The sequence below is a fragment of the Cnephaeus nilssonii genome, assembly GCF_951640355.1.
Source record: "Cnephaeus nilssonii genome assembly, chromosome: 20".
Classification (NCBI taxonomy): domain Eukaryota; kingdom Metazoa; phylum Chordata; class Mammalia; order Chiroptera; family Vespertilionidae; genus Cnephaeus; species Cnephaeus nilssonii.
This window is the reverse complement of record NC_137091.1, coordinates 22,883,327-22,911,182: the sequence shown is the minus strand read 5'-3', so window position 1 is coordinate 22,911,182 and position 27,856 is coordinate 22,883,327. Positions and strand designations below refer to the sequence as shown.

General features: G+C 41.8%; 1 protein-coding gene across 2 annotated transcripts in view; it reads left to right on the top strand.

The window, feature by feature from the left end:
* The window catches only part of ADAMTS18 (ADAM metallopeptidase with thrombospondin type 1 motif 18), a gene marked incomplete at its 5' end in the record, with an annotated part of 127,341 nt that overhangs the window by 59,006 nt on the left and 40,479 nt on the right, over nt 1-27,856 (top strand). For both annotated transcript variants that reach the window (XM_079799354.1, XM_079799353.1), the window contains 9 exons: nt 3,319-3,601; nt 5,814-6,007; nt 6,269-6,352; nt 8,420-8,579; nt 9,944-10,049; nt 14,274-14,411; nt 17,397-17,550; nt 22,732-22,827; nt 27,295-27,443. In XM_079799354.1, the coding sequence (XP_079655480.1) occupies nt 3,319-3,601; nt 5,814-6,007; nt 6,269-6,352; nt 8,420-8,579; nt 9,944-10,049; nt 14,274-14,411; nt 17,397-17,550; nt 22,732-22,827; nt 27,295-27,443 (1,364 nt within the window). The remainder of the gene's footprint in view (nt 1-3,318; nt 3,602-5,813; nt 6,008-6,268; nt 6,353-8,419; nt 8,580-9,943; nt 10,050-14,273; nt 14,412-17,396; nt 17,551-22,731; nt 22,828-27,294; nt 27,444-27,856) is intronic.

Below are 27,856 nucleotides of genomic sequence, written 5' to 3'. Positions count from 1 at the left end.
TAAACATTTTGCCCCATTAATATTATGGATCCAAATCGGGTTGTTTAAGAGGCACAGTCTAGCAATTTCCTTTCCTTTCTCATTCCCATCAAAACAAACCAACAAACAAATCAAAACTAAAACATAGATTCTTTGGGTTAAGCAATCTCCCAGGTTAAAAAAAAAAGTTTATTATCTCTCCTCTATCATTATCTTCAGTTATGTTTGTAAGAATTTCATTCATATGTCTCTTTTTTTGTCCTAGCCAGTTTGGCTCAGTGGATAGAGCGTCAGCCTGCTGACTGAAGGGTCTTGGATTTGGTTCCGATCCAGGACACGTACCTCAGTTGCAGGCTCGATTCCCGGCCCTGGCCAGGGCTCATGTGGGAGGCAAATCAACAATCCATGTGTCTTTCTCTCACATCGATGTTTCTCTCTCACTGTCTCTCCCCCTCCCTTCCACTCTCTCTAAATATCAATGGAAAAATATCCTCTGGTGAGGATTAACAACAACTAAAAAGTCATGTCTCTTTTCAGGTCTTAAAACCTTGTTTGGTCCTTTCATTATTTCTCTCAATAAACAGAAAGAACACTGACGCCGCTTCCCAGAATTTCAGGTCCAGTTGAAGGGGGAAATTATAAAACAAGCGCCCTGTTAGAACAAGGCACGACTTCTCTGCTTTGTTCCCTCAAATAATCAAATGTAATAATGATAACAGTAATAAACATGTACTGAGTGTTTTCTCTGTGCTGAGCACTGTTCTTAGCACTTAAAAGGACTAACTCTAAAAATTCTCTAAGGGAAGTGCAATTATTATTCCCATTTTACAAATCAGGGACTTGAGTCCCTCAGAGGTTTGTAAACTTCCCCAGGAGATAAGGAAAGGATGGAAGGGGTACTTCGCCCCCCTTGCCGATTGAAAGCACTCTGTGGCTCTTATTCGCTGCCCGACCCCCCTCTCTCACCAGGCTGGGAAGAATTGGGGGATGCTGACAGCATCTGATTAAATGTGGATTGACTGGGCTCTTCAGGAAAGGGCTGCGGGTCTTGGTGAAAATGCCCGTCCTCACAGCCCATCACCGCCCACTCTCAAATCAGTCTCCCCATCCTTCTCGCCCTCTCCGTTATCTTCTCTCGTAGAACCCTGCTCTTTTCCTGCATGCTTTACACAAAGGAGTATTTCATAGCCCATCGGTGATCTTCGTTTAATTACTGCTCCCCCCATTTCATCAGAAGCCCTGTGAGGACACCGATCCCTTCAGGGCACCTCGAGTGTTCAGTAACTCAGAATGCTTCATTCACACATTCTACAAGCGCACAAACAGATCACTCCTTTTGGATGTCCTGGGTTTATAGACTTAAACTATACCATGCATTTATTTGGTTACACTCCATGTTTTTGAACAAACCCCCTCCCCCTGCCAAAAAAAAAAGAATGTTTTCTTCTTTAAGAGCCAACACTGTAAAATCCTAGTTTTGTTATAAAGAATTGTTCTAGATGTTGTCCTTGTCACTCTGAACTGAAAAATAAAGGGCTGTGTGGGCCCAGTGTGTTTGTCCCACTAAAGAATGACAATTATTTTAGTTTATTGCTTCCTCAAAATGGAAGTTTTCTCTCTGCATGTGAGTTGCCTATCAGTCTCCTGAACCTAAGGAAAAAAGAAAGATTCCAAACTGGTTCGTCCAGTTAAAGCACTTACGGGGGTTAAGCCTTTGATATGAGTCTAACCAAGTTAGGAAGTTACTTAAGGCTGGAGGGCTTTCAAGGATCATTCACTTTTTTTATTTTCCCCAAACAGTTGAATCTCTTTACTCTGTTGGAGACTGTAAATGGTGTCCCTTGCAATGGTGCAGCTTGGAAGAGGTGAGGGTCCTATTCAGGGCCCTGTCCAGCTGAGATTGGCTCACAGGGTCGCTGAGAGTTTAAAGAAGGGACTGCTTTAAACTCTGGCTCCCCACCTGCAACGTGGACAGAGTTCATGGTTTCTATGAATTTGAACATGGCATTGCCCTGCTCTGGTTTCTCCATCGGTGAAGGGAGGAGGTGCTGGCACCCCTTCCGTATATCCCCTGCACTCTGAGTTTCCTTAACTCATCCAACAAATATTAGCAGCCAATCAATATTGACTAGTATGACCAGGGATGCCAGCGCGGCGCCTGCCCCTTGTAAGAGCGTACGTTGAATTGTACATCGGAGGTGGTGGGGAGAAGGTGCCTTTTGTTTGTTTCCTTCACTGAAGATAGACTAAAGCAAGTAGTCCGTGGCCTGAGATCACTTGGAAGTGGGGGAGGGTAGTTTTAAACAGGGTCCTGAGTATTTAAGCTGAGACATATGCGATGAGCCAAGCCAGGTGGAGGGAGAAGATCGCAGTGAAAGGAGTGTGTGCAAACTCCCATACGCGTGTGTAGGGGAGGAAAAATGATTTTTTCTTTATCCCTTATTAACCTAAGAGATAAAAAGCCAAAGTGAGAGGCCACCGGTGTTTATTTAATTTCACAGAGCTGCAGTCCCGGGGCACAGTTTCAGGCAGAAACCCAAGCTGTGCCCTGATTACAGGGTGAGGACAAGGGGTTTTGTGAGACATGCAAGGGAAATGTTTGCATGAATAAAGGAAAGATTTCTACTGGTGCTAACAAGTTGAGTCACTCTTTAGCTATACGTGCTGATTACTGATTCTATCTTCCGAGAATCCACAATCACAGTGCTTGTGGTCAGGATGTCTGCTTTCCTGTTAGTTTTGCAAACAGTTATGTCGTAGAAGACAATGTGGCTTCGGCTCAGTCCAGAGGTTATGTTGTCCACTTCAAACTTTCCGAAGGCTCAAGGAGCAAGACATGCAAGCAGTTCCTCCGGGCTGACTTCTGGCTCTATTATGCCAACTTTTCATACCTTCTAGGTTCTTGGCTGAGATACGCCTGTAGTGAAACAGACTTAAGGTAGTGGCTTGGGCCATTTCCAGGAGTTACTCAGTTTTCCTGAGTATCTCCCATGTAGAGAGGAAGGTATTCATGTCATTAAACATCTGTTTGTTTGTTTTTTATTACAACGGGGTTCTCAGCCAAGAACCTGGAAGGAAAGAGGGAAAATTATTCTTCCTTTCCCATAGTGCCAGTATTCGCTTTCCCACTTCCTATCTTAACCTCGGTTTCCTCATCTGTAAAATGGGAGTGATACGAGTTGCAACTGCTAACGGTGCAGGTAAAATGAGAAGCTACGTGCACGCATTTAGCACAGTGCCTGCACCACAGGAAGTGGCCAATAAGCAGTTGCTGAAAATCAGCACAGAAGACAGGCATGCCTGGAGTCATTGATGTTTTCTTTGTATTTGGCTTTTCAGTCAGGTCTAATAAGGACACGAAGAAATGAATTCCTCATCTCGCCATTACCTCAGCTACTGGCCCAGGAACACAACTACAGCTCACCTGCGGGCCACCATCCTCATGTACTGTACAAAAGGACCGCCGAGGAGACGGTCCAGCGTTACCATGGCTACCCAGGCTCCAGCCAGATTTATCCTGGTCACACCCTCAGTCACACTCCCCACACGTACCAGAGTCAAGAAAGAGAGCATCACCATCGAAGGTCGCAAAAGCAGCATTTTTGTGGACGACGCAAGAAATGTATGTAAGGAAACTTTCTCTTGTTCTGTTCTTCTGTGGGCGCTCGACAGGCGTTGTTGAGCGCCATTGGCTGTGCTGACTTTGCAGATTAAGATGGGGTGACACGGAGCGCCCCCAGAATTTAGTCTTGGGGAATGGAGCAGACGTCACCCTGTTAGGCAAACACTAGGTGATCAGTTCTCAATTTTTCTCGGATAAACTAGGAAAGATTTTTATATGGTTTTTTGTCATTCTTTTAGCATCTCCTACATTTTAGTCACAGGTTCCACTGTTATCTCGGTGCTCATGAGCAAAGCACCCAGTCTTCCAATAACTAAAGGAATCAGAGGTGAATCTTCGGGGATGACTGGTGTTCCTTTTGAAGATTTGAAGGAGAAACTTCCCAGGAAATAAGAACATTGGCACCTGAATTAGCTGGACCTGTGGGCATGTTTGTTGACCCAGGCACAGCCCTCTGCATTTTCTAGACCAGCAGCGCCAGTAGCAAATGTAATTTTAAATGTCCTAATAGGCACATTTTTTAAATTTAAAAATGGTTAAATTAATGTTAATAATATAGATTTAAAAATATATTCCATTTAAGCCAATATGTACAAAGTATCATGTAACATGACATTTTTAAATGTTAAGTTTTGGAAATCTAGTAGTTAGCTTGCACTAAGAGCACAGTTTCAACTTAGATGATAAACTCTCATCAGAAATACTCCATCTATATTTAGGTTTCATAACATTTAAGGTTGAAAAAGTAGATTTACATATTCAAGTTGTTCCAAACATGCTTAAGCTTTTTAATAACTGAATCAAGCCTGGCTTTTTAAATACAAATTTACATTAAATTAAACTTAACATTAACTTCCTCCATTGTCACCAACCACATTCCAAAGGCAAGTAGCGGGACAAGCAGCCAGGTGATGGTCCCACCCCTGGAGAAGGGGATCTCCAATGGCTGAGGTCTTGATTGGGAGCTATAATGAAAGGCCGTGTTTTTACCATTTTAATTGGCTTTTGCATTCGAAGTGGAACGGACACATTCTCTTTTAGAGACATCTCTTTGGCATGGGTCTACAGTAATAGTTGTATTGATCATGGTAATGATATTCACAGTGACAGTGAGATATGAGAACTAAAGTCAAGGTCACCCATCAACATGGCCAATCTGAGTTTTTAAATCTGCCTCTAACTGGTTTGTTTCTTTAATTTCACTCTGTGGAGAGAGGACGTCACAATTGTAACTATACCAGTTGGTAAAGCACTAAAATAATTCCATATTCGTTTCCATAGTGACTGGGCTTTCAAATGCCCCTTTCCTTCCCAGCCACCCTTGGACTAAAGGGGCCATGCCTGGCCCAACAGGGCTCTGCGCAAAGGCCATGGCCAGCATCCATTCTGTTGAGGTGGTGCCCACACTTTCCCTCTTACAAAATATTTATACTTCAAATATCAACCTGACTCTGCTGTTCCCCTATGACTAAGTCAATATCAGGCGAGAGACCTAGTTTGACCACTTATTTTGTGCTACATTGGAGTTCATGTTGATGAAACAGACTATAATAAGACATGGGCAGTATTCTACAGGGTATACATTTCTAATTTTATTTAGAAAGCAATATATAAAGTGTTATGAATTCAGATGCAAAGAATGATACCCATTTCTGCAGTTTTTAAACAACAAAATAAAATGAGCACTTTCTGTTTTTAAAGACTACGCTCACAAAATTGATTTTTCTTGACCCACTAGAATTGTATCTTTTCTTTTACTCGTTAGAGCATTTTCATTTATTGAATCCATCCATCCACCCACCTATCCATCCATCCATCCATCTATCCATTCAGACTTCTATTGAATGAATCTTTTTATTTTTTTTTACTTACTAGACAAAGACTTTATTTTTTAAAATTTAAATCTTTATTGTTGAAGTATTACATATGTCTTTTCCCCCCACCACCACTACCATTGACCACTTCTAGCCCCTCCCCCAGGTCTTCACCACTCTATTGTCTATGTCCAGGGTTGTGCATATATGCATACAAGTGAATGAATCGCTCTTGACCACAAACTTGGTGCAGAGCCTCAGGACAGGCACAGATGGCATCGGTAGCTGAGTGAAGTGTTGGTTACAGAGTCCTCCTCCTCCCCTGGTTTAGATGTCTGCCTGTCTCACCCAATGTTCTGTACTGATATCCCTTCCAAATGCTCTTCTGTTCATTGTAGATGCCCCCAAGCCTCCCACAGGGGACACCTATCTCAGGTTTGATGAATACGGGAGCACAGGGAGACCCAGAAGATCAGCTGGGAAGTCACAAAAGGGCCTAAATGTGGAAACCCTTGTGGTAGCAGACAAGAAAATGGTGGAAAAGCACGGCAAGGCGAACGTCACCACGTACATCCTCACAGTCATGAACATGGTAAGGGGGGCTGTCAGGACTCCAACCCTCCTGGCTCTCTGCGACAGCTAGAAAGCATAGAACTCCCCGCTATGGGCTGATTAGGGGATGCAGCCATGTGTTTTTCTTGAGAGAGAAAAAAAAAGTGTTGAAATTGGCTTCATTGTACATATATTTGGTAAAACTAAAGCCTTTAGACATATAAATATTACTAATTGATTTCCCACCGCCTCAGTTTTGGAAAGTTTCAGATTTTGTTTTTGGCTTTGCATGTTCCAACAGGTTTCCAGCCTATTTAAAGACGGGACCATTGGAAGTGATATAAACATTGTTGTGGTGAGCCTCATTCTTCTGGAACAAGAACCTGTACGTGGCAAACTTCATTTATTTCTTCATTCAGGATACACTTATTAAGTATCTGCTATGTGCCAATCTTGTACTCACTGGTCATTAGAAATTTGAATTTGAAAATACGCTGATCCTACTCTCAAGGAAAGTATAGTCTAATAGGGTTGTATAGTCAAATAACTAAAACCTCACAAAATAATTATCTGTATGTATATATAATATATGTGCATATATATATAATGACACAAAATATGATTAAATATGCATATATAAGATGAATACAAATGTAAAATATAAATTTTACATTATATACAAAAATATAAATATTACGTAGGCTTCATAAGGAAGGTGCATTTGGTAATAGATTTAAGGGTAAATTGGATTTTGCAAGTTGGATAGGCTGGGTAACAACAGGTATATGCAAAAGGATATTTTGAAAATAAGTCATTGGAAAATTCTTATAGTAAACCTACTGTCTCCCCTGCACCGTCTTGGGTACATTGAGAATAAACAAGGAATATGTAGCTGCCCTGACTGATTATAGTGAAGTACAAGAGAAAGGCATGGGGTAAATTATAGAATCAGAACACTTAATCAAGTGTTACATGGCTGCTTTGTAGTATTTTTATGTTAAAGCTGTATTTTTCTGAGTTGGGGATTATCAATTAAACAGACTCTCTCTCTCTCTCTCTCTCTCTCTCTTTATTTTTTATTTTTTTATTGATTTAAGAGAGGAAGAGAGAGAGATAGAAACATCAATGATGAGAGAGAACCGCTGACTGGCTGTCTCCTGCACGGCCCCCAATGGGGATCAAGCCCACAACCCAGGCATGTGCCCTTGGCCAGAATCAAACCCGTGACCATTCAGTCCACAGGCTGACGCTCTATCCACTGAGCCAAACCAGCCAGAGCATAAACAGACCATTTTTAAAGTCTCCTGTGGCTTTTTTATCTTTATCTATAGCCCCAATAATGAACATGGAAGTCAGGGAGTCAGAGACAAAAGGAAAATTAATCTAATTGTCCAGGTGTGTAGAGCTACAGAGGTTAACAATTTGTCAAATGATTCTTGGGATTTTAGGAAGGAAGCAATGGTGTGTGCTGTTTGGGAGATACTTTTGTCTTTAACCTATCACTTACAGCTACCTCAAGGACATTGAAGCCCCAGCATCCTAATTCACTCAGAGTTGAATATCTCTAAAAACCCTCAACTTGACCCAAGTCAATGAGTTAAACATTTCGATAAAAAAAATTATTATTTAAAAAAATATGATTTATTGACTTTTAGAGAGAGAAGAAGCGAGATAAAGAGATTAAAAAAAAAGATTAAAAAAAAAAATCTATCAGCTGCCTCCTGCACACTCCCTACTGGGGATCGAGGCTGAAACCGGGCATATGCCCTGACCAGAAACCTAACCAGTGACCTCTTGGTTCATGGGTCGGTGCTCAACCACTGAGCCACACCAGCCAGGCAAAAAAAAAAGTATTTTAAGGATAGATTCTACCTCATCCTTTAGAAGCTTATAATTGTTTCTTCATTCATTCAATGAGCTTTCATTTGACTGGTTGGTTGGTTGGTTGGTTGGTTAGTTGATTGATTGATTGTAAACTATGATATGCCAAGCCCTTTCTTGGAAATTTTGATATAGGAGTAACTGAGCTATGCTCAAGTACATTTCTCATGATCTATTGAGGAGGCATTGAACTTAATCACCATCAATTTACAATTATATTCTAAAAGTCATAATACGTTTGTAAAGGTGGTACCAGCAAGAGATAAACAAGGATGTTGCTAACCAATGTCAGGTTCCTTGTTGTAGAAATATAATTGACCATAAACGACATTGAAACTCTTTAGTTACTTTAAATATTGTGAGCATTTACCTGAAGTAGATTTTAGGCATTTTTCTTCTTTCTTTTTTTTTTTTTAAACCAATTGTCACCAACCTTAGCCCAAGTTTTTTCCTCTACTGACCTTTCTCCCTAGAAACATTCTGTTTCTGTGTTTGCCTGTAGAAATGGAATGATTCAACGTTCTCATCTCTGTGACAAATTCACACTCTGATTTGTGTGGGTTTCCCATAGGGAGGATTATTGATCAACCATCATGCAGACCAGTCTTTGAATAGTTTTTGTCAGTGGCAGTCTGCCCTCATTGGAAAGAATGGCAAGAGGCATGACCATGCCATCTTACTCACGGGATTTGACATTTGTTCCTGGAAGAATGAACCATGTGACACTTTAGGTATGGTATGAACAGATGCTTTACACACACTCCTGGTAGCTGAAAACACAGTATGGAATCTTCCTATTGGGTGGGTGGCCCTTATGATCATTAATAAGGAGACCTCATACTTAAATGGTGGAGTGTCCTCACTGAACCCTCTTGTGAGTATTGTTCTATTTAACTGAGCTCAGCATGGAATGGGGAGCCCACTTACTTTCTGTGTTTTTCTCTTTAACTCTATTGAGGCTCACTGAGGCATGAGATGAATTATTTAACTAGAGAAGCTGTGGTTTATTCCATAAGCATCATTACTGCAGCACTGGGTGGCTAAAGAGAATGTGATTGGTCTCCATGGTACTTAACTGTGCTCCTTGGTAGCAGTGTCTCCTTTAAAAAGTTACTTGAGCTTTGAAGGACTCGGGCCTTCTATATTTGTACAAGACAGTGAGTGAACACTAAAGCTTTTACATCTGTACTGTATTTTCTAGTGTATTCTACTGCATATAGTAGGGATTCAACAATTTGTTTAATGAATTGATGGTCATCTAGATCAATATAGATGGTAATGGTGGTGGTGGCAATGGTGCCATCCATGATGCATGCCTGTGCATAGGTTCCCCAATGATCTCACACCCTGACGGCAAGGTCAGAGCAGTCCATTCACAAGTGTGCATTTAACACTAACTGGGGTCGTAGCCTTGCTCTACTGGTTATGAGGACTCAAAACTTGGGAGAAACCAAAATCATTTAGTTCAAGATACAATCAAGGACTGGCTTGAATGATTTTTATAACTGTTCTCAGAAGGAACTAGTTTTTGGAAACAGGAATATTTATCACATTATAGTGAACAGGAGAAAAATGAATTTATTCGCATTATGCAGGCATTTTCATGTTATATGCTTTAGAAATAGACCAGAATGTGTTTTCTCTTAGAAAATAAACCTGAGCTTTGATGCTAATACTACTGTTAAGTGAGCATTTTGCATTGGTTTAGCTATCATTTCATCAGCTCCTCTGACCCAAATAATAAACTTAGATAAGGCATATAAAGGTTCTGTGACTTCCTGTCCTGTATGTAAAATGAGAATTACAATATTCAACTTCAAAGTATTATTAGGAGGATCAATTAATGATCATATCTTTAGAAGAAAGAAAATATTAAATACTGCATTTATCTGTTTGGACAGGAGAGAGAACCATATACCTTTAGTGTTTTCCTGCAAATAAAATAAACCCACAAAAACAAAAAAAAAAACACCAAAAAACAAATTAATGAATTCATTAAACTAAAACTGTGCAGAACATTTGGAGCACATAAGAAATGATGAGGTATCTGTGTGTGTTCCCTTTGGACTAACATTTGAAATGGATCTTTCAATAGGGTTCGCCCCCATCAGTGGAATGTGCAGTAAGTACCGAAGTTGTACCATCAATGAGGACACGGGGCTTGGCCTGGCCTTCACCATCGCTCATGAGTCAGGGCACAAGTAAGTGACTTTGCATGAAACCTGTGATCCATTGACATTCCCCTAATGATTATTATTGATATAAGTAGAATACTTAGGATAAATCTGTGTAAAGCTTAGAATAGTGTTTGACTGTGTGAAGGGCTCAATAAAGGCCATTGTGGATGTTCTGCTTTTTAAACAACAGCATTTAGTAACCACATTACATTCTGCAAAAACCAACTTCAGGTTGTCTAATAAATCCTCTGGTAACTTAGGCATTTTCTTATATTGTTTCATGTTTTACTGAAAATACTTTTAGTTTATTATAATAAGGAAATAATGATGGAGACATGTAAATTCTCCAAAGTAATGGCATGCTAATTGTTTAAAAAATTTTGATGCATATTCTAGATATTCTTGTAGTTGGCATCATTGCAAGCACTTTTGTGAGAATATAGTTAGGAATGATGAAACCTAAGAGAAATGAGATGGGTATATTTTAGGAGGCATATGATCTGGTGTGGATACAATTCTACAGAGCATTTTTAAACATTATTTGAGCAACAGCATCTACATTGGAATAAGCATACTGCTTTGCAAAATGACTATTTCATGGGCAAGCTCTTTGGATGTATGAGTTTAGGATTGTTTGTGTGTGTGCCTTATATTTGACATTCATATTGAATGCTCATTTTCAAAACATCCAATGAATTTCTGACTTAAAAGCAAATTCATCTATTTACAACTATCCTATCTAATAAAGAGGGAATATGCTAATTGACTGTCACACCCTCACAAAGATAGCAGCACCCACAGCCGATAAGGAGGGAATATGCTAATTGACTGCTACACCCTCAAAGATGGCAGTGCCCACAGCCACAAGATGGTGGTGCCCAATCCCCTCAGCCTCACTGGGGTGGCAGGCATGCAGCACGGCCAGGCCCGCCCCTAGGTGGGTCCGGCTGCTCCGCATGCCTGCCTCCAGAGTCCCCCAGTCCCCTCAGCTGCCCAGCCGCCCATGGCTGGCCTAAGGTGCAGGCAAGCCTCAGATGTTGGCTGCTCAGCCACCTAGGGCTGGCCCGAGGGACGACCAAATGACTGAATAGCAGGCTACGTGGGGTGACCAGGCCAGCAGGGAGGCTGTTGGGGGCAACCAGGCCGGAGGGGGGGCAGTGAGGAGTGACTAGGCCGGCAGGAGAGGCAGTTGGGGGCGACCAGGCCAGCGGGGGGGGGGGGTGTAGTTGGGGGGTGACTTGGCCAGCAGCGGGGAGCAGTTAGGGGTGACCAGGCTGGCAGGAGGGAGGCAGTTAGGGGCATCAGGCTGGCATGCAGAGGCAGTGAGGGGCAAACAGGCCAGCAGGAGGGCAGTTAGGGGTGACCAGGCAGGCAGGCAGGTGAGTGATTAGGAGCCAGTGGTCCAGAATTGTGAGAGGGATGTCCAACTGCCAGTTTAAACTGGCAGTCGGACATCGCCTGAGGGGTCCCAGATTGGAGAGGGTGCAGGCTGGGCTGAGGGGACACCCCCCCCCTCTGTGCATGAATTTCGTGCACCGGGCCTCTAGTAATTTATATTTGATATTTTTGTGTTAGTCTCTCATGAGCTAAATTTATTATCTCTAGGGAATTTGAATCTTGACCATACCATTATCTAATAGTTTCCTAGAATTTTATGTATATACACAACTGCTTTTATAGCAAGATATGAATGAATCAATTTTACTATGAATGGCGGTTTTTCAAAAATGCCCATTAGGCACAAGACCCCTTTGTATAGAGCAGGAAATAAAATATCTGTGAATGTCAAATGTATATCTAAATTTGTTTCACCAACATGAAGTCCAAATTAACAGGTCTCTCACTTTTCAAAATACCGGCCATTAAAAACTTGACTCATTCTTGGTTTTGAGTTAAAGTAACCAAAATTGAAATCCAACATTTTAATAAGGAAAAACAAAGACATTCTCCAGATGGAGTGAGGAGAGAATGGTCAGAATTAGAAGGAAGAACAGATATAAAATAAAATATACATACTCATGTTCTAAATAACATAGCCTTATAAGGGTAAATTTTGAAACAGACATTTCATGAGATTTTGATATGCCTTTTGACATGTGCTAAGGAAAATGCTGTTAAATCAAAATAAATTAGAAAATTTAACATTTTAAAGTTCAAAATTCAATTCAAACTTGATTTTATTATGTTCATAAAACTCCAGTGAAATGCTAATTTAATTACCATTTCCTCTTTAAATAAAGACTTTCATCTCTCCTCACCCATTCCCATCTGTCTGATTTTTACCCTTTCCTCTGGTTTTGATATATAAATTTCCTTCTGTTTTTGACTTTCACAAATATGTTTAGAAGGAGTGTCTCCCAGACTAACTCCCTTACTCTCCTGGTTCAGTATAAAGAAGAGTTGAATTGAGCAAAGCTGAGGAGAAAATGCTTTCTCTGAGTATTTGTTGAAGTAAATAATACCTATTTCTTAAAAAAAAAAAAAAATACACCTATTTGTGAATCTGCTACCTCTAAATAGCGGGGGCATTCCCTGATCCTGTCATGGTGTATATCCGTCCGGGGTTACCTGCCTGATCAATTGAGAGGAATGTTAGAAAAGTGGCTAGTTGTAGACATGAGACACAATAGAATCACATTTATGGTTGTAACATACCAGTAATTATCTATTTACATTACATTGTAGTATGTTATCTGATAGAGGCTACCTTCAAAAGATAACTATATAAATAAGATTATATCAGAAGAACGTGTTTATTTCCACAGGAATCCTATCTGCTTCATAAAAATATGTTTTTTTCAGAGGCAAATTATTCTCCTTTATTATTATTATTTTTTGCTTTATTTTTTTTAATATTTTTATTGATTTCAGAGAGGAAGGAAGAGGGAGAGAGAAATAGAAACATCAATGATGCGAGAGAATCATCGATCCACTGCCCACTGCTCACCCCTTACTGGGGATCGAGCCCACAACCCAGGCATGTGCCCTTGACCAGAATCAAACCTGGGACTCTTCAGTTCACAGGCCAGTGCTCTACCCACTGAGCAAAACCAGCTAGGGCCAAATTATACTCTTTTAAGTAATTAGGTTAAGAATAATCTAAGTTAATGATAAAGTTGATATCTGTCTATTATCTGCCCCTCTAGAAGAAACACAAAAAGCTTTCTAGTGAACTGAGTTTTTTAGAGATGATTAAAGACAGTTATTCTCCTATCCTCTACCACTTTAATATGGCCTGAAGTAAGCACTTTGTGGTGTGTGTATTACACGTGGATATGTACATCACTGTCATGTTCATTCTCCCAGTCAGGAGATTTGAGAACCATGTAGGTGTAATCTGCATTATTTATAGGGAGTAAACCACCTAAAATTATTTTTACTCTGTAATTGCTAGAACCTTCTGTGTAAAATGGGACAAAGCAATGTTTTCTCATAAAATGCATTCAAAAGAAGTCTTTTATATGCCTTCAATAGCTGGGTTCAACCACTAATTTGTAAAGAGGTTTATGATTTAATTATGACCAGAGTTTGCGATTTCAGCTAATAAATGGGTCACCATTACAAGCTTGTGTTATACTAGCTGTATGCATGAACTGCCCACAGCTTTCCACCAGCTTCTCTCTGTACCTACCTCCTACTCACACTAAACTTCCTTACCATAGTTCCACGAATGGTGCCAAGAAATTTTGCTATTTGAATAAAAAGGATTTGACTCTCTCATCACTTCAGTTTAGCTTAAAAAATCTTGACCAAAAAATTTTCCCCCTTAAAATGCCATTCTTTTCTTCTTTTGTGGCCAAGACATACTATAACAAAGCTGTCAGCATTCTTTAAAATTTTCTCCATGAATTTCACAACACTTTATATAGTAATTCATTTTTTGTCTTTCCGTTTTCTTATAATCTTTTCTTTTTAAATATATTTTTATTGATTTCAGAGAGGAAGGAAGAGGGAGAGAGAGAGAGAGAAACGTCAGTGATGAGAGAGAATCTGATCGGCTACCTCCTGCACTCCCCACACTGGGGATTGAGCCCACAACACGGGCATGTGCTTTGACCAGGAATCGAACTAGGACCTCCTAGTTTATAGGTCGGTGCTCAACCACTGAGCAACACGGGCTGGGCTTTGCTTACACCCTTGCTCACTCTGTCTCTCCCTTGGGCTCCTGGATTCTTAGGGCACCATTTTCCCCTCTGATTACAATCAGGGAAGCGGGTTGTTCACAGAAGGCTTTGTTGTTTGCTTCAGCTTCGGCATGGTTCACGATGGAGAGGGCAACCCCTGCAGGAAGGCTGAAGGCAATATCATGTCTCCCACCCTGACCGGAAACAACGGGGTGTTTTCATGGTCTTCATGCAGCCGGCAGTATCTCCGGAAATTCCTGAGGTAAGACGGGCCAAAGCAGGGCTGCTCCCTGGTTTGCAGCGGTGCCAACACGCTGTGTTCAAGAAGTGGGAAAACAAGTGTGCAGTGGGAATATCTTCTGACCCCCCAATGACCAGAAAGGCTGACACATTCCGATGAGGATGGTGGTGGTGGTGGTGGTGGTGGTGATGATATTGTCATTGTTGAAAAAAAAAAACAGATTAAAGGCCTAATACTGTGCTATACGCTCTCCACATGATGCCTCATTCAATCCTCACAGCAATCCTATTATTTCCTCATTCTAGAGCTGAGGAAATGGAATCTTAGAGAGGATAATTGTGTTGCCTAAGGTTTTGCATCTGGTAAGTTGCAGACCTAAGACTCACACTTATGTCTGATGGGACTCCAAGCTCTGTGCTTATAACTATTTCTCCTTATGACCTTCAGAGTTTGCTAGATATATGGGCTTTTCACTGTGACTAATTATTGTAATCTGATTAATTGATTTGGTTTAAGAGTATTAAAAAACACTAAAATGGTGTGCCTGATTTTAATGAATGGAGATTGCCTTGGTTGGCTATTTTGTTTGGAATGGTTGAGAGCTAGTTCTATGTCCAAAAGATATCCAAAGAGGATGATAGCTATGTAAAATTTATTTTATAACTAAGAACTCTTGCATTACATTAATAAAGTGTGAATTACAACGGTAGCACTACTTGATTCATATTAAATGAAGAACCCAAAGTTGAAACTCTCTGAAGTTTCCTTTAATTTTATTTAGCAATAATATGTATTTGACTATTTGACCATTGTAACAGCACTATATAGTAATATGTATGTGTGTGTGTGTATATATATATATATATATATATATATATATATATATAATTTTATATGCATGTACCTATATCTTATTAATCTATGTTGACTCTTAAGAACTCTCAGGTTCTAATCCTATCTCCCTTTGACCAGATGTTAGGGAAACAAAGCATTTCTTTGGGAACTGATATTGATGCAGTAGTCTCCCCTTCTCTGTGGTTTTAGATACCTATGATCAGTCATAGTCCAAAAATAATAAATGGAAAATTCCAGAAATAAAACAAGTTAGAAGTTTTAAATTGCTCCTCATTCTGAGTAATGTGATGGAATCCACTCCCTCCTGCTCGGGATGTGAATCATCCGTTTGTCCAGCATTTCACACTGTATACGCTACCAACCCCTTTGTCATTTAGTAGCTGTCTTAGTCATCATCAGCTATCAGAGAATGTTGTTATAGTTCTATTTTTATTACTAGTTATTGTTCATCTCTATGGTGCCTCCTGTATAAACTTTATCATATGTACATATGTATAGGAAAAAGCATAGTATGCATGTATAGGGTTCAGTACTATCCATGGTTTCAGGCATCCACTGGGGGTCTTGGAACACATCTCGAAGAAATGGGGGCACTACTGCACTTTTTTTTTTAACCTGTGCCACTGAATATTATTTACAAATGTTTATAGGCTTAGCAATATATACAGTACAGGCAAAGCTGATTAAATGTTGATGTCTAACAAATGATGTCCCCCAAAATAGTGAAAAATTGACAAACCTTTTGCTCACAATAAGCTCTATCACATAGAAGATTTTCTTTTTAGTCTTAAATCTATGATTTGGCGCCTGAAATTATCTTTTCTACCTCATGTGAGAATAGATAATATTCATCAAGGTCAACTTAATACACGGGGGGCGGGGAGAGGAGATTAAGTTTATAGTTGTTTGTATGAAAAGTAATACAATAATTAATAATAATACAAGAATAAACTCTGTTTTGGGTATTCACAACTATAAACCTACTTTTGCCTCACTCTGTAGATAGAATTTCCATTATCTGTGTGAAACAGTTAAATGCTTTTGGGTTATAATAACGGCAGCAGTTGCTAACTTTGAACACTTACTATGCTATGTTAAGTGCTTTCTTTTTTTTTTTTTTTCGCTTTCTTTTTTCTTATTTGATCTGTGTACCAATATTTATGGTAGTGCTTGTCATAAAGGAAATGTATAAGAGTTGCATGGCTGACCAGGACCCCCATCTGTCTGACTCCAAGGTCACACTTAGCCACCATGCTGTTTTACCTCTCACTGATATCATAGTTTCATTAAGTCAGTGGAGATAAGGCGATTTCTAAGAATAACCATTCCATCAAGACAGCTCATCCCAGTTAAACATGCCTCAGGGACATTGCTCTACCTTATGCCCATGTGTCCTTTCTCCTGATTTCTTTCAAAAACTTGATTCATTTTTTACTCGTAAATGTCATTTGAGGTAAAATACATCTTTGATTACTTCCCCAGTATCTATAAAAATTATATCATCACTTTCAACTCCAGGAAGATGGGCACTCTCTGTATGTCTAGTTTACTCTGCTCCCTTAGTGCTTAGCCTATGCTGTCCACAGAGTAGGCACACAATGAAAATCCACTGAAGCCCTAACTGGTTTGGCTCAGTGGACGGAGCGTTGACCTGCGGACTCAAGGGCCCCAGGTTCGATCCCGGTCAAGGGCATGTACCTTGGTTGCAGGCACATCCCCAGTAGTGGGTGTGCAGGAGGCAGCTAATTGATGTTTCTCTCTCATCAATGTTTCTAACTCTCTCCCTCTCCCTTCCTCTCTGTAAAAAATGAATAAAATATATATTTTAAAATCCATTGAATATTGTTGAGCAAGACTGTTGGGGAAAGTTTCTAATATGTTGACCTTGCCCATCTCTTAGAAGACCAGGCCAGGTCACGTGGATGGCCATAACTTCAGTACCACATGAAACCCTTTATGACTGTATAAATTTCATCTTAAACAGGACAAAACTCACTATTTGGAATAAATATGCATTTTAACTTTAAGCACATACCTATTTCTTCAGCCATGTTATATTTTTCTCTGCATGAATGCATTCAGAAGTGCATGATTTTAAGTTGCAGATCACAGGTAAACAAGGTCATTAACAAGGCTGTGTTGTCCCTGCAGTACACCTCAGGCTGGGTGTCTGGTGGATGAGCCCAAGCAAACAGGACAGTATAAATATCCGGACAAACTCCCAGGACAGATTTATGATGCCGACACACAGTGCAAGTGGCAATTTGGAGCAAAAGCCAAGTTATGCAGCCTCGGCTTTGTGAAGGTATGTTTGCTTGTGATTTGAAACTTACATTAAGATCCTGCCATGTGTCTGTGTACCTAACCGAAGTATAAACATTTAGTTTGCTAAGGCCAAGGGTTGGAGTCTGGGTTATCTCGAAGATGTCAGTTGTTTGGCATGAAAATTAAGTGGCAATTTTACCGTCAATGAATTATCCAGCCTTATCCCCCATAGACCATGCCTGGTTTTAATACCATCTGAATGCATCCTTGAAAGAACATTCCTCTGCTGTAGACGAAGATTTTTATCTCAAGTAGTTAATCTGGGAACCATAGCTCTTACCTACGGCTCATCTCTGTTTTCGGTATCATCATGTTCAATTCACATTCCCTTTTAATATGATATGTTTGAAATAATCACCACCCAAAATACCTACGTATGCCTTTTATATTATACAAAAACTCTTGATGGCAGGCAACTCTTTTTGATATGTAAACATTCAAGGTGTATCTTGAGCAGTCTTAATATGTTTGTGTCAAGCCTTTCATTCATTATTGTGAGAAAGGTAGATGGGAAAAAGCAAAAAAGAGGATGTACAAATGGAGGAACATTGTTCCAGTTGGTCAAAAATGACATCACTGACAACCTCAACATCACTTAAAAGTTCACTTTTAAGTTGGTTTATCCCTAGTACTGCAAGAGAAACATGGAAATCCTAGGTCTGGATGCAGGGAAATTATGGAATTTTATAGCTAATGTTTCCTCCTCTGTTCCTACTCTCCTTCTTTCTAATGCTCCTCTTTTCTTCTTCCTCTTTCTCCACCCACCATCACCACCACCATTCTTACTATCATTACCATCAATACCACCGGCACCATCATTACCAACAGCACCAGCACTAAGTTCACTTCTAGGAAATAATAACCATTAAATCAGAGTTTTGCTATGGGATTACGTATTTTTCTAATACAATTTCAATGTATAACTAGTATTAGAAAAGTTTTATGCATACATCATTCACAATTTTTTGGTGTGTTCTCCATGATACATGAACCTATATGATATGTATAAATTAATACCCTTGTGACTATTTGAAATTACATATTAAGTTGATGCATTTGGCAAAGTAAATAGTCATTCCCTTTGTTGTAACTGTTTGCTAACTTTGTCTCCTGGTCACTTCATTCTTAGAGGATTCACTAGCTTATTCATTAATCAAATGTTTATAAAGTACTTAGTAGGCAGTAAATGCAAAATTGTCAACGAGTTAGATTTTCTTTAGTAATATAAAGAAAGTTTCTAAAATTACCATCATTCCTTTAGGATCATACATTCAGCAAACATTTGTGGGTGCCTGTTCTGTGTCAGACAGTGTGCAGGGCTTAAACAACCATTCTTAAATCCTAGACCTTTTTTTTTTCTTTTTTCTGAAAACACACCATGCTTTTGAAAGATAGTATCTCAGTGTGATGGTCTTTCTGGGGAAGCAGAGCAAAGGGAAATGGGAATTCCACACTGAAGGATGGAATAAAATAAGGAAAGGCACAGAGATAGGAATGCCTGGCGGGGTAGGGAGATTTGATTAAGAGAAAGATCATTGACAGTGACTATGGGGTAAGGTAGAGAAGGCAGGGTTGGTAGGTGGGTCCTGAATGTGGAATATTTCTCCCCCCGCAGCTGACATTTTGGTATTATTCCCAAACCTACTGATAACGTGGACCATGGCTGCATCTCGGAGGATCATGAGGAGGTGCCTGCCAGGAGGAGGGGTTTCAGTACAGCAGTCTCTCCTGTTCATCCTGTTGATCTCAACAGGTCAGACCAGCTCCAGCAACACAAGAACAGGATGTTTCTGTTCAGGGTCTTTACCGTCCTATTATTATGTTCCCTTTCTGACCCTTCCTCCTTGCTGCCTATTTTTTTTTCCTCTATACCTCCTAGAAAGGCAGCTTTGCATAGTGTTTAGAAGCAACAGAAAATGAAAAAAAATATATATCATTTTCAAAGTGTTCTCACAACCAGCAGATGCTGTAGACTAGCATCACCTAGAACTTGGTAGAAATGCAAATGCTCAGGTCTCACCGAGGCCTAGAGAATAAGAAAGTTTGGCATAGGGCCTGACAATCTATGTGTGAACATGGGCTCTAAGTGAGTCTGATGCATGCTCAAGGTGGGGGAGGGAGGGAGCTACTGAATTGGATGATCTTAAACTTTAAACACACACACACACACACACACACACACACACACACACACACACACACACACATATCTCTCTGGCCTTTGGCATTAGATAGACTTGAATCTAAAGCCTTTGAAATACAACTGGAGGACATGGCCAAGGAGTGACAGGACAGAATAATGTATGGCATGGAGACTCTTCTCAAAAGTCACACCCAGGCAACAGGAGACCTCGTAGTCTCTGTGGTTATTTCTCTTTCCCTTAAATTATGACTTAAGTCTAGGGAATTACAGATAAGGAAAAGTTAGTCGAATATACTGGGGGAAAAAAGAGGGAAGAATGAACCAAAAAGTGCAAACTCTCATTTCTGCTTACTTTGAAAGGAAGCTTTCTCAGAGGACTCTCACGGTCGTCAAAGCATGTAGTTGGCTATAATTACATTTGACTTCTGTGCTTCACCACAAAAGAAATAACATGTTCGTGCAGCCCGCCTTACTTCGCTCTGGAATCCCTGTGTTTCTGTGTTTTGCTTTATTTTCCTGGTCTTCTCGGGCTGCCCCCTTCCCTGCGCCCTGTGGCTTGGCATTGGCGGTGGAATCTGGGCCTCTGCTTCTGTCTGCCCTGGGTCATTTCGGTGGCTGCCACATAGGCGATGGGAGTGTGTTACGGCTTTCCCCTGGCTTAAGAAGGAAAACAATTTAATTCTGAAAGCCTTTCTCACTGTGGCTTTCCCGGTTTCAATGGTCACATCCAATTCTTCCACTTTTTTATTATTATTTTGTTGTTTATATCTTTAAAAATACATTTTTATTGATTTCACAGAGGAAGGGAGAGGGAGAGAGAGCTAGAAACATCAATGATGAGAGAGAATCATTGATCGGCTGCCTCCTGCACACCCCACACTGGGGATCGAGACCGCAACCCCGGGCACGTGCCCTGACCTGGAATCGAACCTCGACCTCCTGGTTCATAGGTTGACACTCAACCAGTGAGCCACGCCAGCCAGGCCATTCTTCCACTTTGATGCAGACTGTTCTTTTCCCACGTTAACTTGTCCCCCTCGGGCCCAGCGTCACACAATACGGTGGCGCACAGAGTGACGAACCTGAGTCACGGTGCTGGGAGGCTGCCCTGTGCTTTCTCCTGATGTCAATGGCAGTTCCGTTTCCATGGAAACACGTTGTGTCTTCTGAGCTGTTGGGAGGTTTGGGAGTGGAACGTGTGGCACATGTCGGGCTGCTGGTGGCAGCCGTGTCCAAGCAGTGGCCTGAATAGCCTTGCCGTCTCTCTGGGGAAGGGCGGGTAGGATTTTATGGTCTGCCATAGCACACTTACTGCACACATCTCTGCTTCCCCTGTGTTTTCTTGTCTCAGGCCTGTGGGAAACTATTTTACGAAATATTTCTAAGGATGTCCTTGCTCTGTGTTCTAACCGTGAAATCCACATTCACCGGAATGCTTGGGGGAGTTGGGTGCCCGGTTAATTGAATTTTCCGGGCTACGACACGTGACCACAAGAACGATTTTGTGTCCAACCTGGGGGTTAATACTTCCCCCAAAAGGAATGTGTTCACACTTCTCCCTTAGTCAATAGAATGTAGCAAAGAAAATGAAATCACTTTGGCGTTTCGTGATCTTGACATTCCATTAGCGACGTCATTCCGAAGAGCAGCTTCAGCTGTGTGAGCTGGAAGGCGTCTGGTCTGGTTCAGTCCCCTTTCTTTATCGTCAGGCAGCAGAGACCTGGAGAAGTAGGGAGCTTTCTAACATCCATTGATGGTAAATCCCGGTCCAGAGCAGTGATCAAGGGCCTGCAGTGATCAGGCCATTTGGGGTCCTGCCTTTGCCACTTACCATCATGGCTTTGAGCGTATCAGTAGCTTTCTCAGTTTCCTCATCCAAATGAATTTTTATAAGGACCTGGTTTAGTGTCTTCCACTAAAATGTATTAAGATTAGTTTCCTATGGCTGTCACAATAAATTCCCATCATCGTAGTGAGTTAAAACAACACACATTTATTTCCTTAGAGATCTGGAGGCAGGCATCTGACGTGAGTCTCACTGGGCTAAGATCACGTGTTGGCAGGGCTGTGTTCCTTCTGGAGGCTCTAGAAGAAAGCCATGTTCTTGCCTTCTCTAACTTCTAGAGGCCTCCTACATTCCTTGGCTCGTGGCCCCTTCCTCTATCATCAGAGCCAGCAGCGTCTCCAAGTTTGCCTCCCGCTCTCGTCTCCCGGGTTCTCTTCTGTCTTCCTCTTCCCCATTGTATGGACCCTTGTGCCCTTCTAGAAAATTTAAGATAGTCTTCCCATCTCAAGGTCAATGGATGAGCCACCTTAATTCTCTGTAACGTTCATGCTTCTGTGCTATATAACGTCACATACTCAGTTTCCAGGGATTAGGAGGATGTGGTCATTGTTGGGGGGCTTTAGTCTGCCTACTAGAGTATAGCATGGGAGTTTACTTCATAGACATACTGTGAGAATTAAATTGTCTAAATGCTTGAAAATTACTATAAAGATAAAGAAGGTAATGACAGTGATCATTTACATCATGTATCCTTGAGAAGAACCTTCTAGGGGCACGTGCTAACATGATCACTATTTGGCAGAGGAAGAAACTGCACTTACAAGCCTTCCAGAACACGTCACGTCCACAGGGCATGCAACCTGGAGTTGACAGACAAGGATTGGAATCAGGCTTTGGTCCAGTCTTGGCCTCTTCTGCTTCACTGGTTGTTATATTGTTGTTTTGTTTCTGTTGCTATTAGCAACCAGACCTCTTAGCTTCAAGCCAAATGGTCTCTAAATTAACTACTGTTCATTCCCAGTCATTCCTAAACATACCAGAATATGGGGGAAGTGTAGGGAATTCGTCGGTTAGAACGTACTACTGGTTACCTTGCTACTGCCGACTTCTCTTGCCTTCACTTTCTGGATAAAGTGTCATTTCAGCCACCTCTGAATATAAATGCGTACGAAAACTTTGGATGTTTTGTTTTATTGTGTCATCACCCTTACCAGTTCCTCCTTTCCTTTCAGGACATTTGCAAGTCACTTTGGTGCCATCGCGTGGGCCACAGGTGTGAGACGAAGTTTATGCCTGCAGCAGAAGGGACCGTTTGTGGCTTGAGTATGGTAAACTACATACCTGTTAGTTTTTAGTTCTAGAAACTTGATGGAGCATAGAAACTCTTCATGCTGCAACCTCAGATTGGAATGCCTCACTGTGTATATGCCCCAACTTCTCATTAAATGAACCAGCATATCTAGCAGCTATCATGAAACTCAATGCAAACATAACCCAGTTGGCTCAATTGTTTAAGAATTTTTAAAAATATATATATTTTATTGATTTTTCACAGAGAGGAAGGGAGAGAGAGCTAGAAACATCGATGAGAGAGAGACATCGACCAGCTGCCTCCTGCACACCCCCCACCGGGGGACGTGCCCGCAACCAATGTACATGCCCTTGACCGGAATCGAACCTGGGACCTTCCAGTCCGCAGACCGACACTCTATCCACTGAGCCAAACTGATTTCGGCTGTTTAATAGTTTTTTATTTTTGCCTTTGCCTTTGCCTTTATTTTTGATTTTCAGCTGGAGGTTTGGGTCAAAATATTTCTTTTTCAATAAGCTGGTAGGTTTTATTGCATATTCTTTGTCTTTTAAACTTGATTCAGCATAAAAAGGCCTCAGGTAGCAGATAGCCCTTTGAGTAGCAAAGAAAAGATGGCCCCTCCATACAAGGCCTCTATTAAGCACTTCACAGGACCAGTGTGGAGCCTGTGATAAGCCCAGTAGAGGCCCATCACATATAGTGACTCCTGTGGAAGGGTAAGCTGTGTCTCCATCTATGTTGTACCAGAAAGTCCTTTTTGCTTGCCAGTGTCTTCAACCCTAAGCACCACTTTCATTGTGGGAGATTTTTGTGTTTTGAGTGAAGAACTCTCACATATTAGTTTCCATTTTTCTTCCCCTGTCCCAGTAGAATCTGGAAGGAGAGGTACACTTGAAGTTCCGTAAATGCTCCAGATTTGGGGCGTTCCTTTGAAAGGCCGAGATAAGGGAGCGATGACTGATGAAAGAGGATGTGAGGTTACAGGATTTTTATCTCTGCTTTTGGCTCTCTCGAGACAGCACAAGCCTGCATATAGAAGAATTGGTCCTTGAAAGTGAATTCAATTCCACAATAATTTCCTGACTACTAGCTATCAGAGACAGAAAGCTCTGGGGATACACCGATGAGTAAAACTCAGTTTTATCTCTTCAAAAACTCAGTTTAGTGGGGAGACCTGTGCAGAACCCAACAACTCTGGCTTTCTTTATAAACACACTTTCTTTAAGCACTGAATTGCTATCGAAGCCCATGTGGATGGGAGAGGAAGCTTGCTCGTGATTGGTGTGCACTTAGAATAAACGACAGTGAGTGGGTGCACCAAGGATGCTGGGATTCGAATTGAAGTTCTTCAGTTGGAGGAGAGAATTTCAGTGACAGAATAACAAGAAATACAACAATAGACACACGAAAATAGATGTGTCAGAAAAGGCTTTCTGATATTAGTTAAGTCATTTTCCTAATGTCTTAAAAGACTGGAAAATTTTAACTGTTTTGTACTTTTAAAGAAAATAGACATTTAAGAAGGCATTACATGCAATTTTTAATCAGATGCACCTGTCTTAAGCAATCCCAATTCTCATGAAAGCATGCACTGGAGTGTGTTAGTTGGGATGACACAAAACAATGAATTAATTGAATGATTGAAAATAGAGGTTCTGCTCAAGTTATTTGTATTGTTAAAGCATCAACATTTAGAATTTCAACTTGAAGATTAATAGATACTTTTGTCCTTAAAAAAACAACAGTACTAAACGTAAGAGGGATGCACAAGAAAATACTGGCATAATAAATGAGGAAAATAAGTGCACAATGGCATAGGTTAAGGTTTGCTACATAAATACACCCGGGATCTAGTTCCAGGGGACAAAAATGCCCCTGGATTAGACTTCAGCTAATATAACATGAGACACATCAAGCCAGGAGTTAGAAAACAGATGTCCTAACACTTTTCCTACCCACTATTTTGAAAGACCACACCATGGATATACACACTGGAGGAAAGCCCTCAATTGTAAGGCCACCCTCTGTAGAAAGCATTCTGGTTAAGTTTCATTCAGTATAATTCTTCCTCATTCATATCGATGGCTCTCTGATCTCCCTCCACTGGGGGGATGTAACTGGCTACTTATTAGACTGTAAACTCCATGAGGCCAGGGCCATAGCTTACTCATGCTTTATCTCAAGGGTCTTGCAGAGTAGCAGCTACTCCATGTTTTGTTTATTCCTCCGTAGCTGGAACCCAACTGAATCCTTCCCCATCTTTCTCCAGTCCCTCCCTCATCGTTCCGTGACAGCTTTACCATGAATGTTCAGTAAATGGGTGAGGATATGAAAGCCACATTCTTTTATCTAGATCTGTGTGCAAGGAAAGAAAGGTTTGTGCTTGTTGTCGATCGTTAAAGACATTTGCCCAAGCCATGGACATTGAATTTGAAATTAGAAGCAGTGCTAGAAATACATCTGTTTGGATAGATACAGTTATGTGTGTGTCTGTTTTACAGTCACATGGTATCTGTAGGATTTCATATATACATGTGAATTGTGCATGTATGGGGTATATATTCTTGTGTGTTCCTGACTCCTATACTAATTAAAGAAGCCGGAGGAGACTGTCAATACTACGATACTGGAATAAAAGAAAGTTGAAATAATTGAAGGGTTGGAACAGAACTAAAAACCACATTTCTAAAATAGAAATTAGGTCAGCCTTCAGATACCTTGGTGGGCAATTTGCCTCTGAGGTGAGAAGTCTATGTGTCCTGTTCAGGAGTTTTGGCTGCTAAGTTGAAATCCAACCTCAGCTAGTTGTGTGATTGGACAGATGTGTGATTCTGGGCAAGTTAGTTAGTATCTCTCAGCCAGAAATTAGTTATTAACCCCTAAGTACTTTGCAAGGATTACATTAGATACTGCATGTAAAGTCTCCCTCCTCCCCCTGCCTGTACCATTTGGGGAACATAGAAGCCCCTTAATAAATGGTAGCTGCTGCTGTTGTTGGCTGTTGGTTGTTATTATGTCTCAGCCACTGAGCTCTGTCCAGGAGGGCTCGGGGACTCTTAGCAGGGAAGATTCAGATTGGTGCTTATGGTCGATAAAATCCTCAAATGACCGATGGCTTCCTCCCCGACCCCAAAGTCCTCAACAGTGTTTTAGGCTTTCGTGCAAACTCTGGAATGGCAATTAATCCAAGGGAAAGAAAAATTATAAACAGAAAAGTAATCCGTTCAAGGGGGGCAAGAATTTGAAGACAGGAAGCAATATCTTGACCTAGACAAAGTGCACTAGCAAGACAATAAACAGCCACCAACCAAATGGATCATGGAGGCAGCGTGAGGATTTGAACGTCAAACCTCCCCGTAATTCTGTAACCAAACCCCCGCTGCTCAGCAGAACCTGGAGCCGCCCTTTGGATCTGATTGCACGGGATTTCAGAAAAGTGTGCGCTTATGCTAAGTCATGCAGAACTTGCTCCTAGTAAAAGCACCACAGGAAAAAAACCACCCCCAGAGGCTAACACAACCCCCGAGGACAGAGAGGACCCACAACACCTGGATTGGGTTACAGAGGAAAGCTGAAACCAAAGGTTGGGGCAGAAAACCGTTCTCGCCCCAGCGAGCAGATCACTGACAAACGGAAGACCCAGAGCTAAGTCATAAAAGACCCTCAGAGTTCCAAGTCATCCAAGGATCTTAAGTCGGGACCTTATATACACACACAAAGGTGTTATCTGAAAGCACAGTGAACGCTATTCAGTTTTATAAGACAAGCGCAGTGTTTTAAGACCGCTATCGGTGGAATAAACAGAAATGTTTGCATAGCTGTATCTGCTTTTATGATGAGATAGCCATCCAGAATGGTGAATTCTGTTAATGTCTTCAAAACTGGCTCTCCGTGAGCGCATGCGCCAAGCCGTTCTCTGCCCGGTGACGGCCCTAAAAGTCTAGGGAGACTCCTGTCATTTTTCTGCTCTGACTCCCTTGGCTATTGGGGGGTACAGGGGGTGACCTGGTCTGAGCATTTCACCTCCATAGCTCACAAAGCTCGTGGGTGACAGATGGCCCTTCTCTCTAGAAGTCAGCTTTTCAATTTGTTTTTTATGTATTTTTATTGATTTCAGAGAGGAAGGGAGAGGGAGAGATAGAAACATCAATGATGAGAATCATTGATCGGCTGCCTCCTGCACACCCTCCCCCCTCCCCACTAGGGATCGAGCCCGCCATCCGGGCTTGTGCCCCAACCGGGAATGGAACCTTGACCTCTTGGTTCACAGGTTGACACTCAACCACTGAGCCACACCGGCTGGGCAGTGTCCGCTTTTCCAAATGCACGTGGGAAATGCGCACTCGGCCGCTGTCCCCACAGCGCAGCCTGGGAAGGAATGCCATCGGCCCACAGACTCGTGTGTCCCCGCGTGCCAGTGTGTGCACCTCCGCGCCTCCCCAGGTGGCTCTGACCGGAGGCCTGTCCCATGCTCTTTCCACAGTGGTGTCGCCAAGGCCAGTGTGTGAAGCTCGGGGAGCACGGCCCCCGGCCCATCCACGGCCAGTGGTCCTCCTGGTCCAAGTGGTCAGACTGCTCCCGGACTTGCGGCGGAGGAGTCAGGTACCAGGAGAGACACTGCAACAACCCCAAGTAAGGCTCCGGGGCGGGAGGGTGCGGTGAGGCATTCCCCTTCAGCCCGGAACACACTGGTTCTGCTTGTTCTACGGGCAGTTTTCTGCTCCGGCTCACAGCAGTCATGGAGTCATCGAGGGTCTTATGGCTGCATGGAAAGGTTGTGTGTGTACAGGGGGGAGGGGGGGAGGGAAGGGAAGGGAAGGGGAGGGGAGGGGAGGGGAGGGGAGGGGAGGGGAGGGGAGGGGAGGGGAGGGGAGGGGAGGGGAGGGAAAACCCAAAATCAGCAAGGATTCCACGCGTGAATAGGCTGATCAAGGGCTCCAGCAATGGTAGTAACAATCCGAGCTACTTACTTTCACACACCCAAACGCCTGTGCGATTGGGGACCAGAGAGGCTTGGCGGGGGGTTGTGTGTGTGTGTGTGGGGG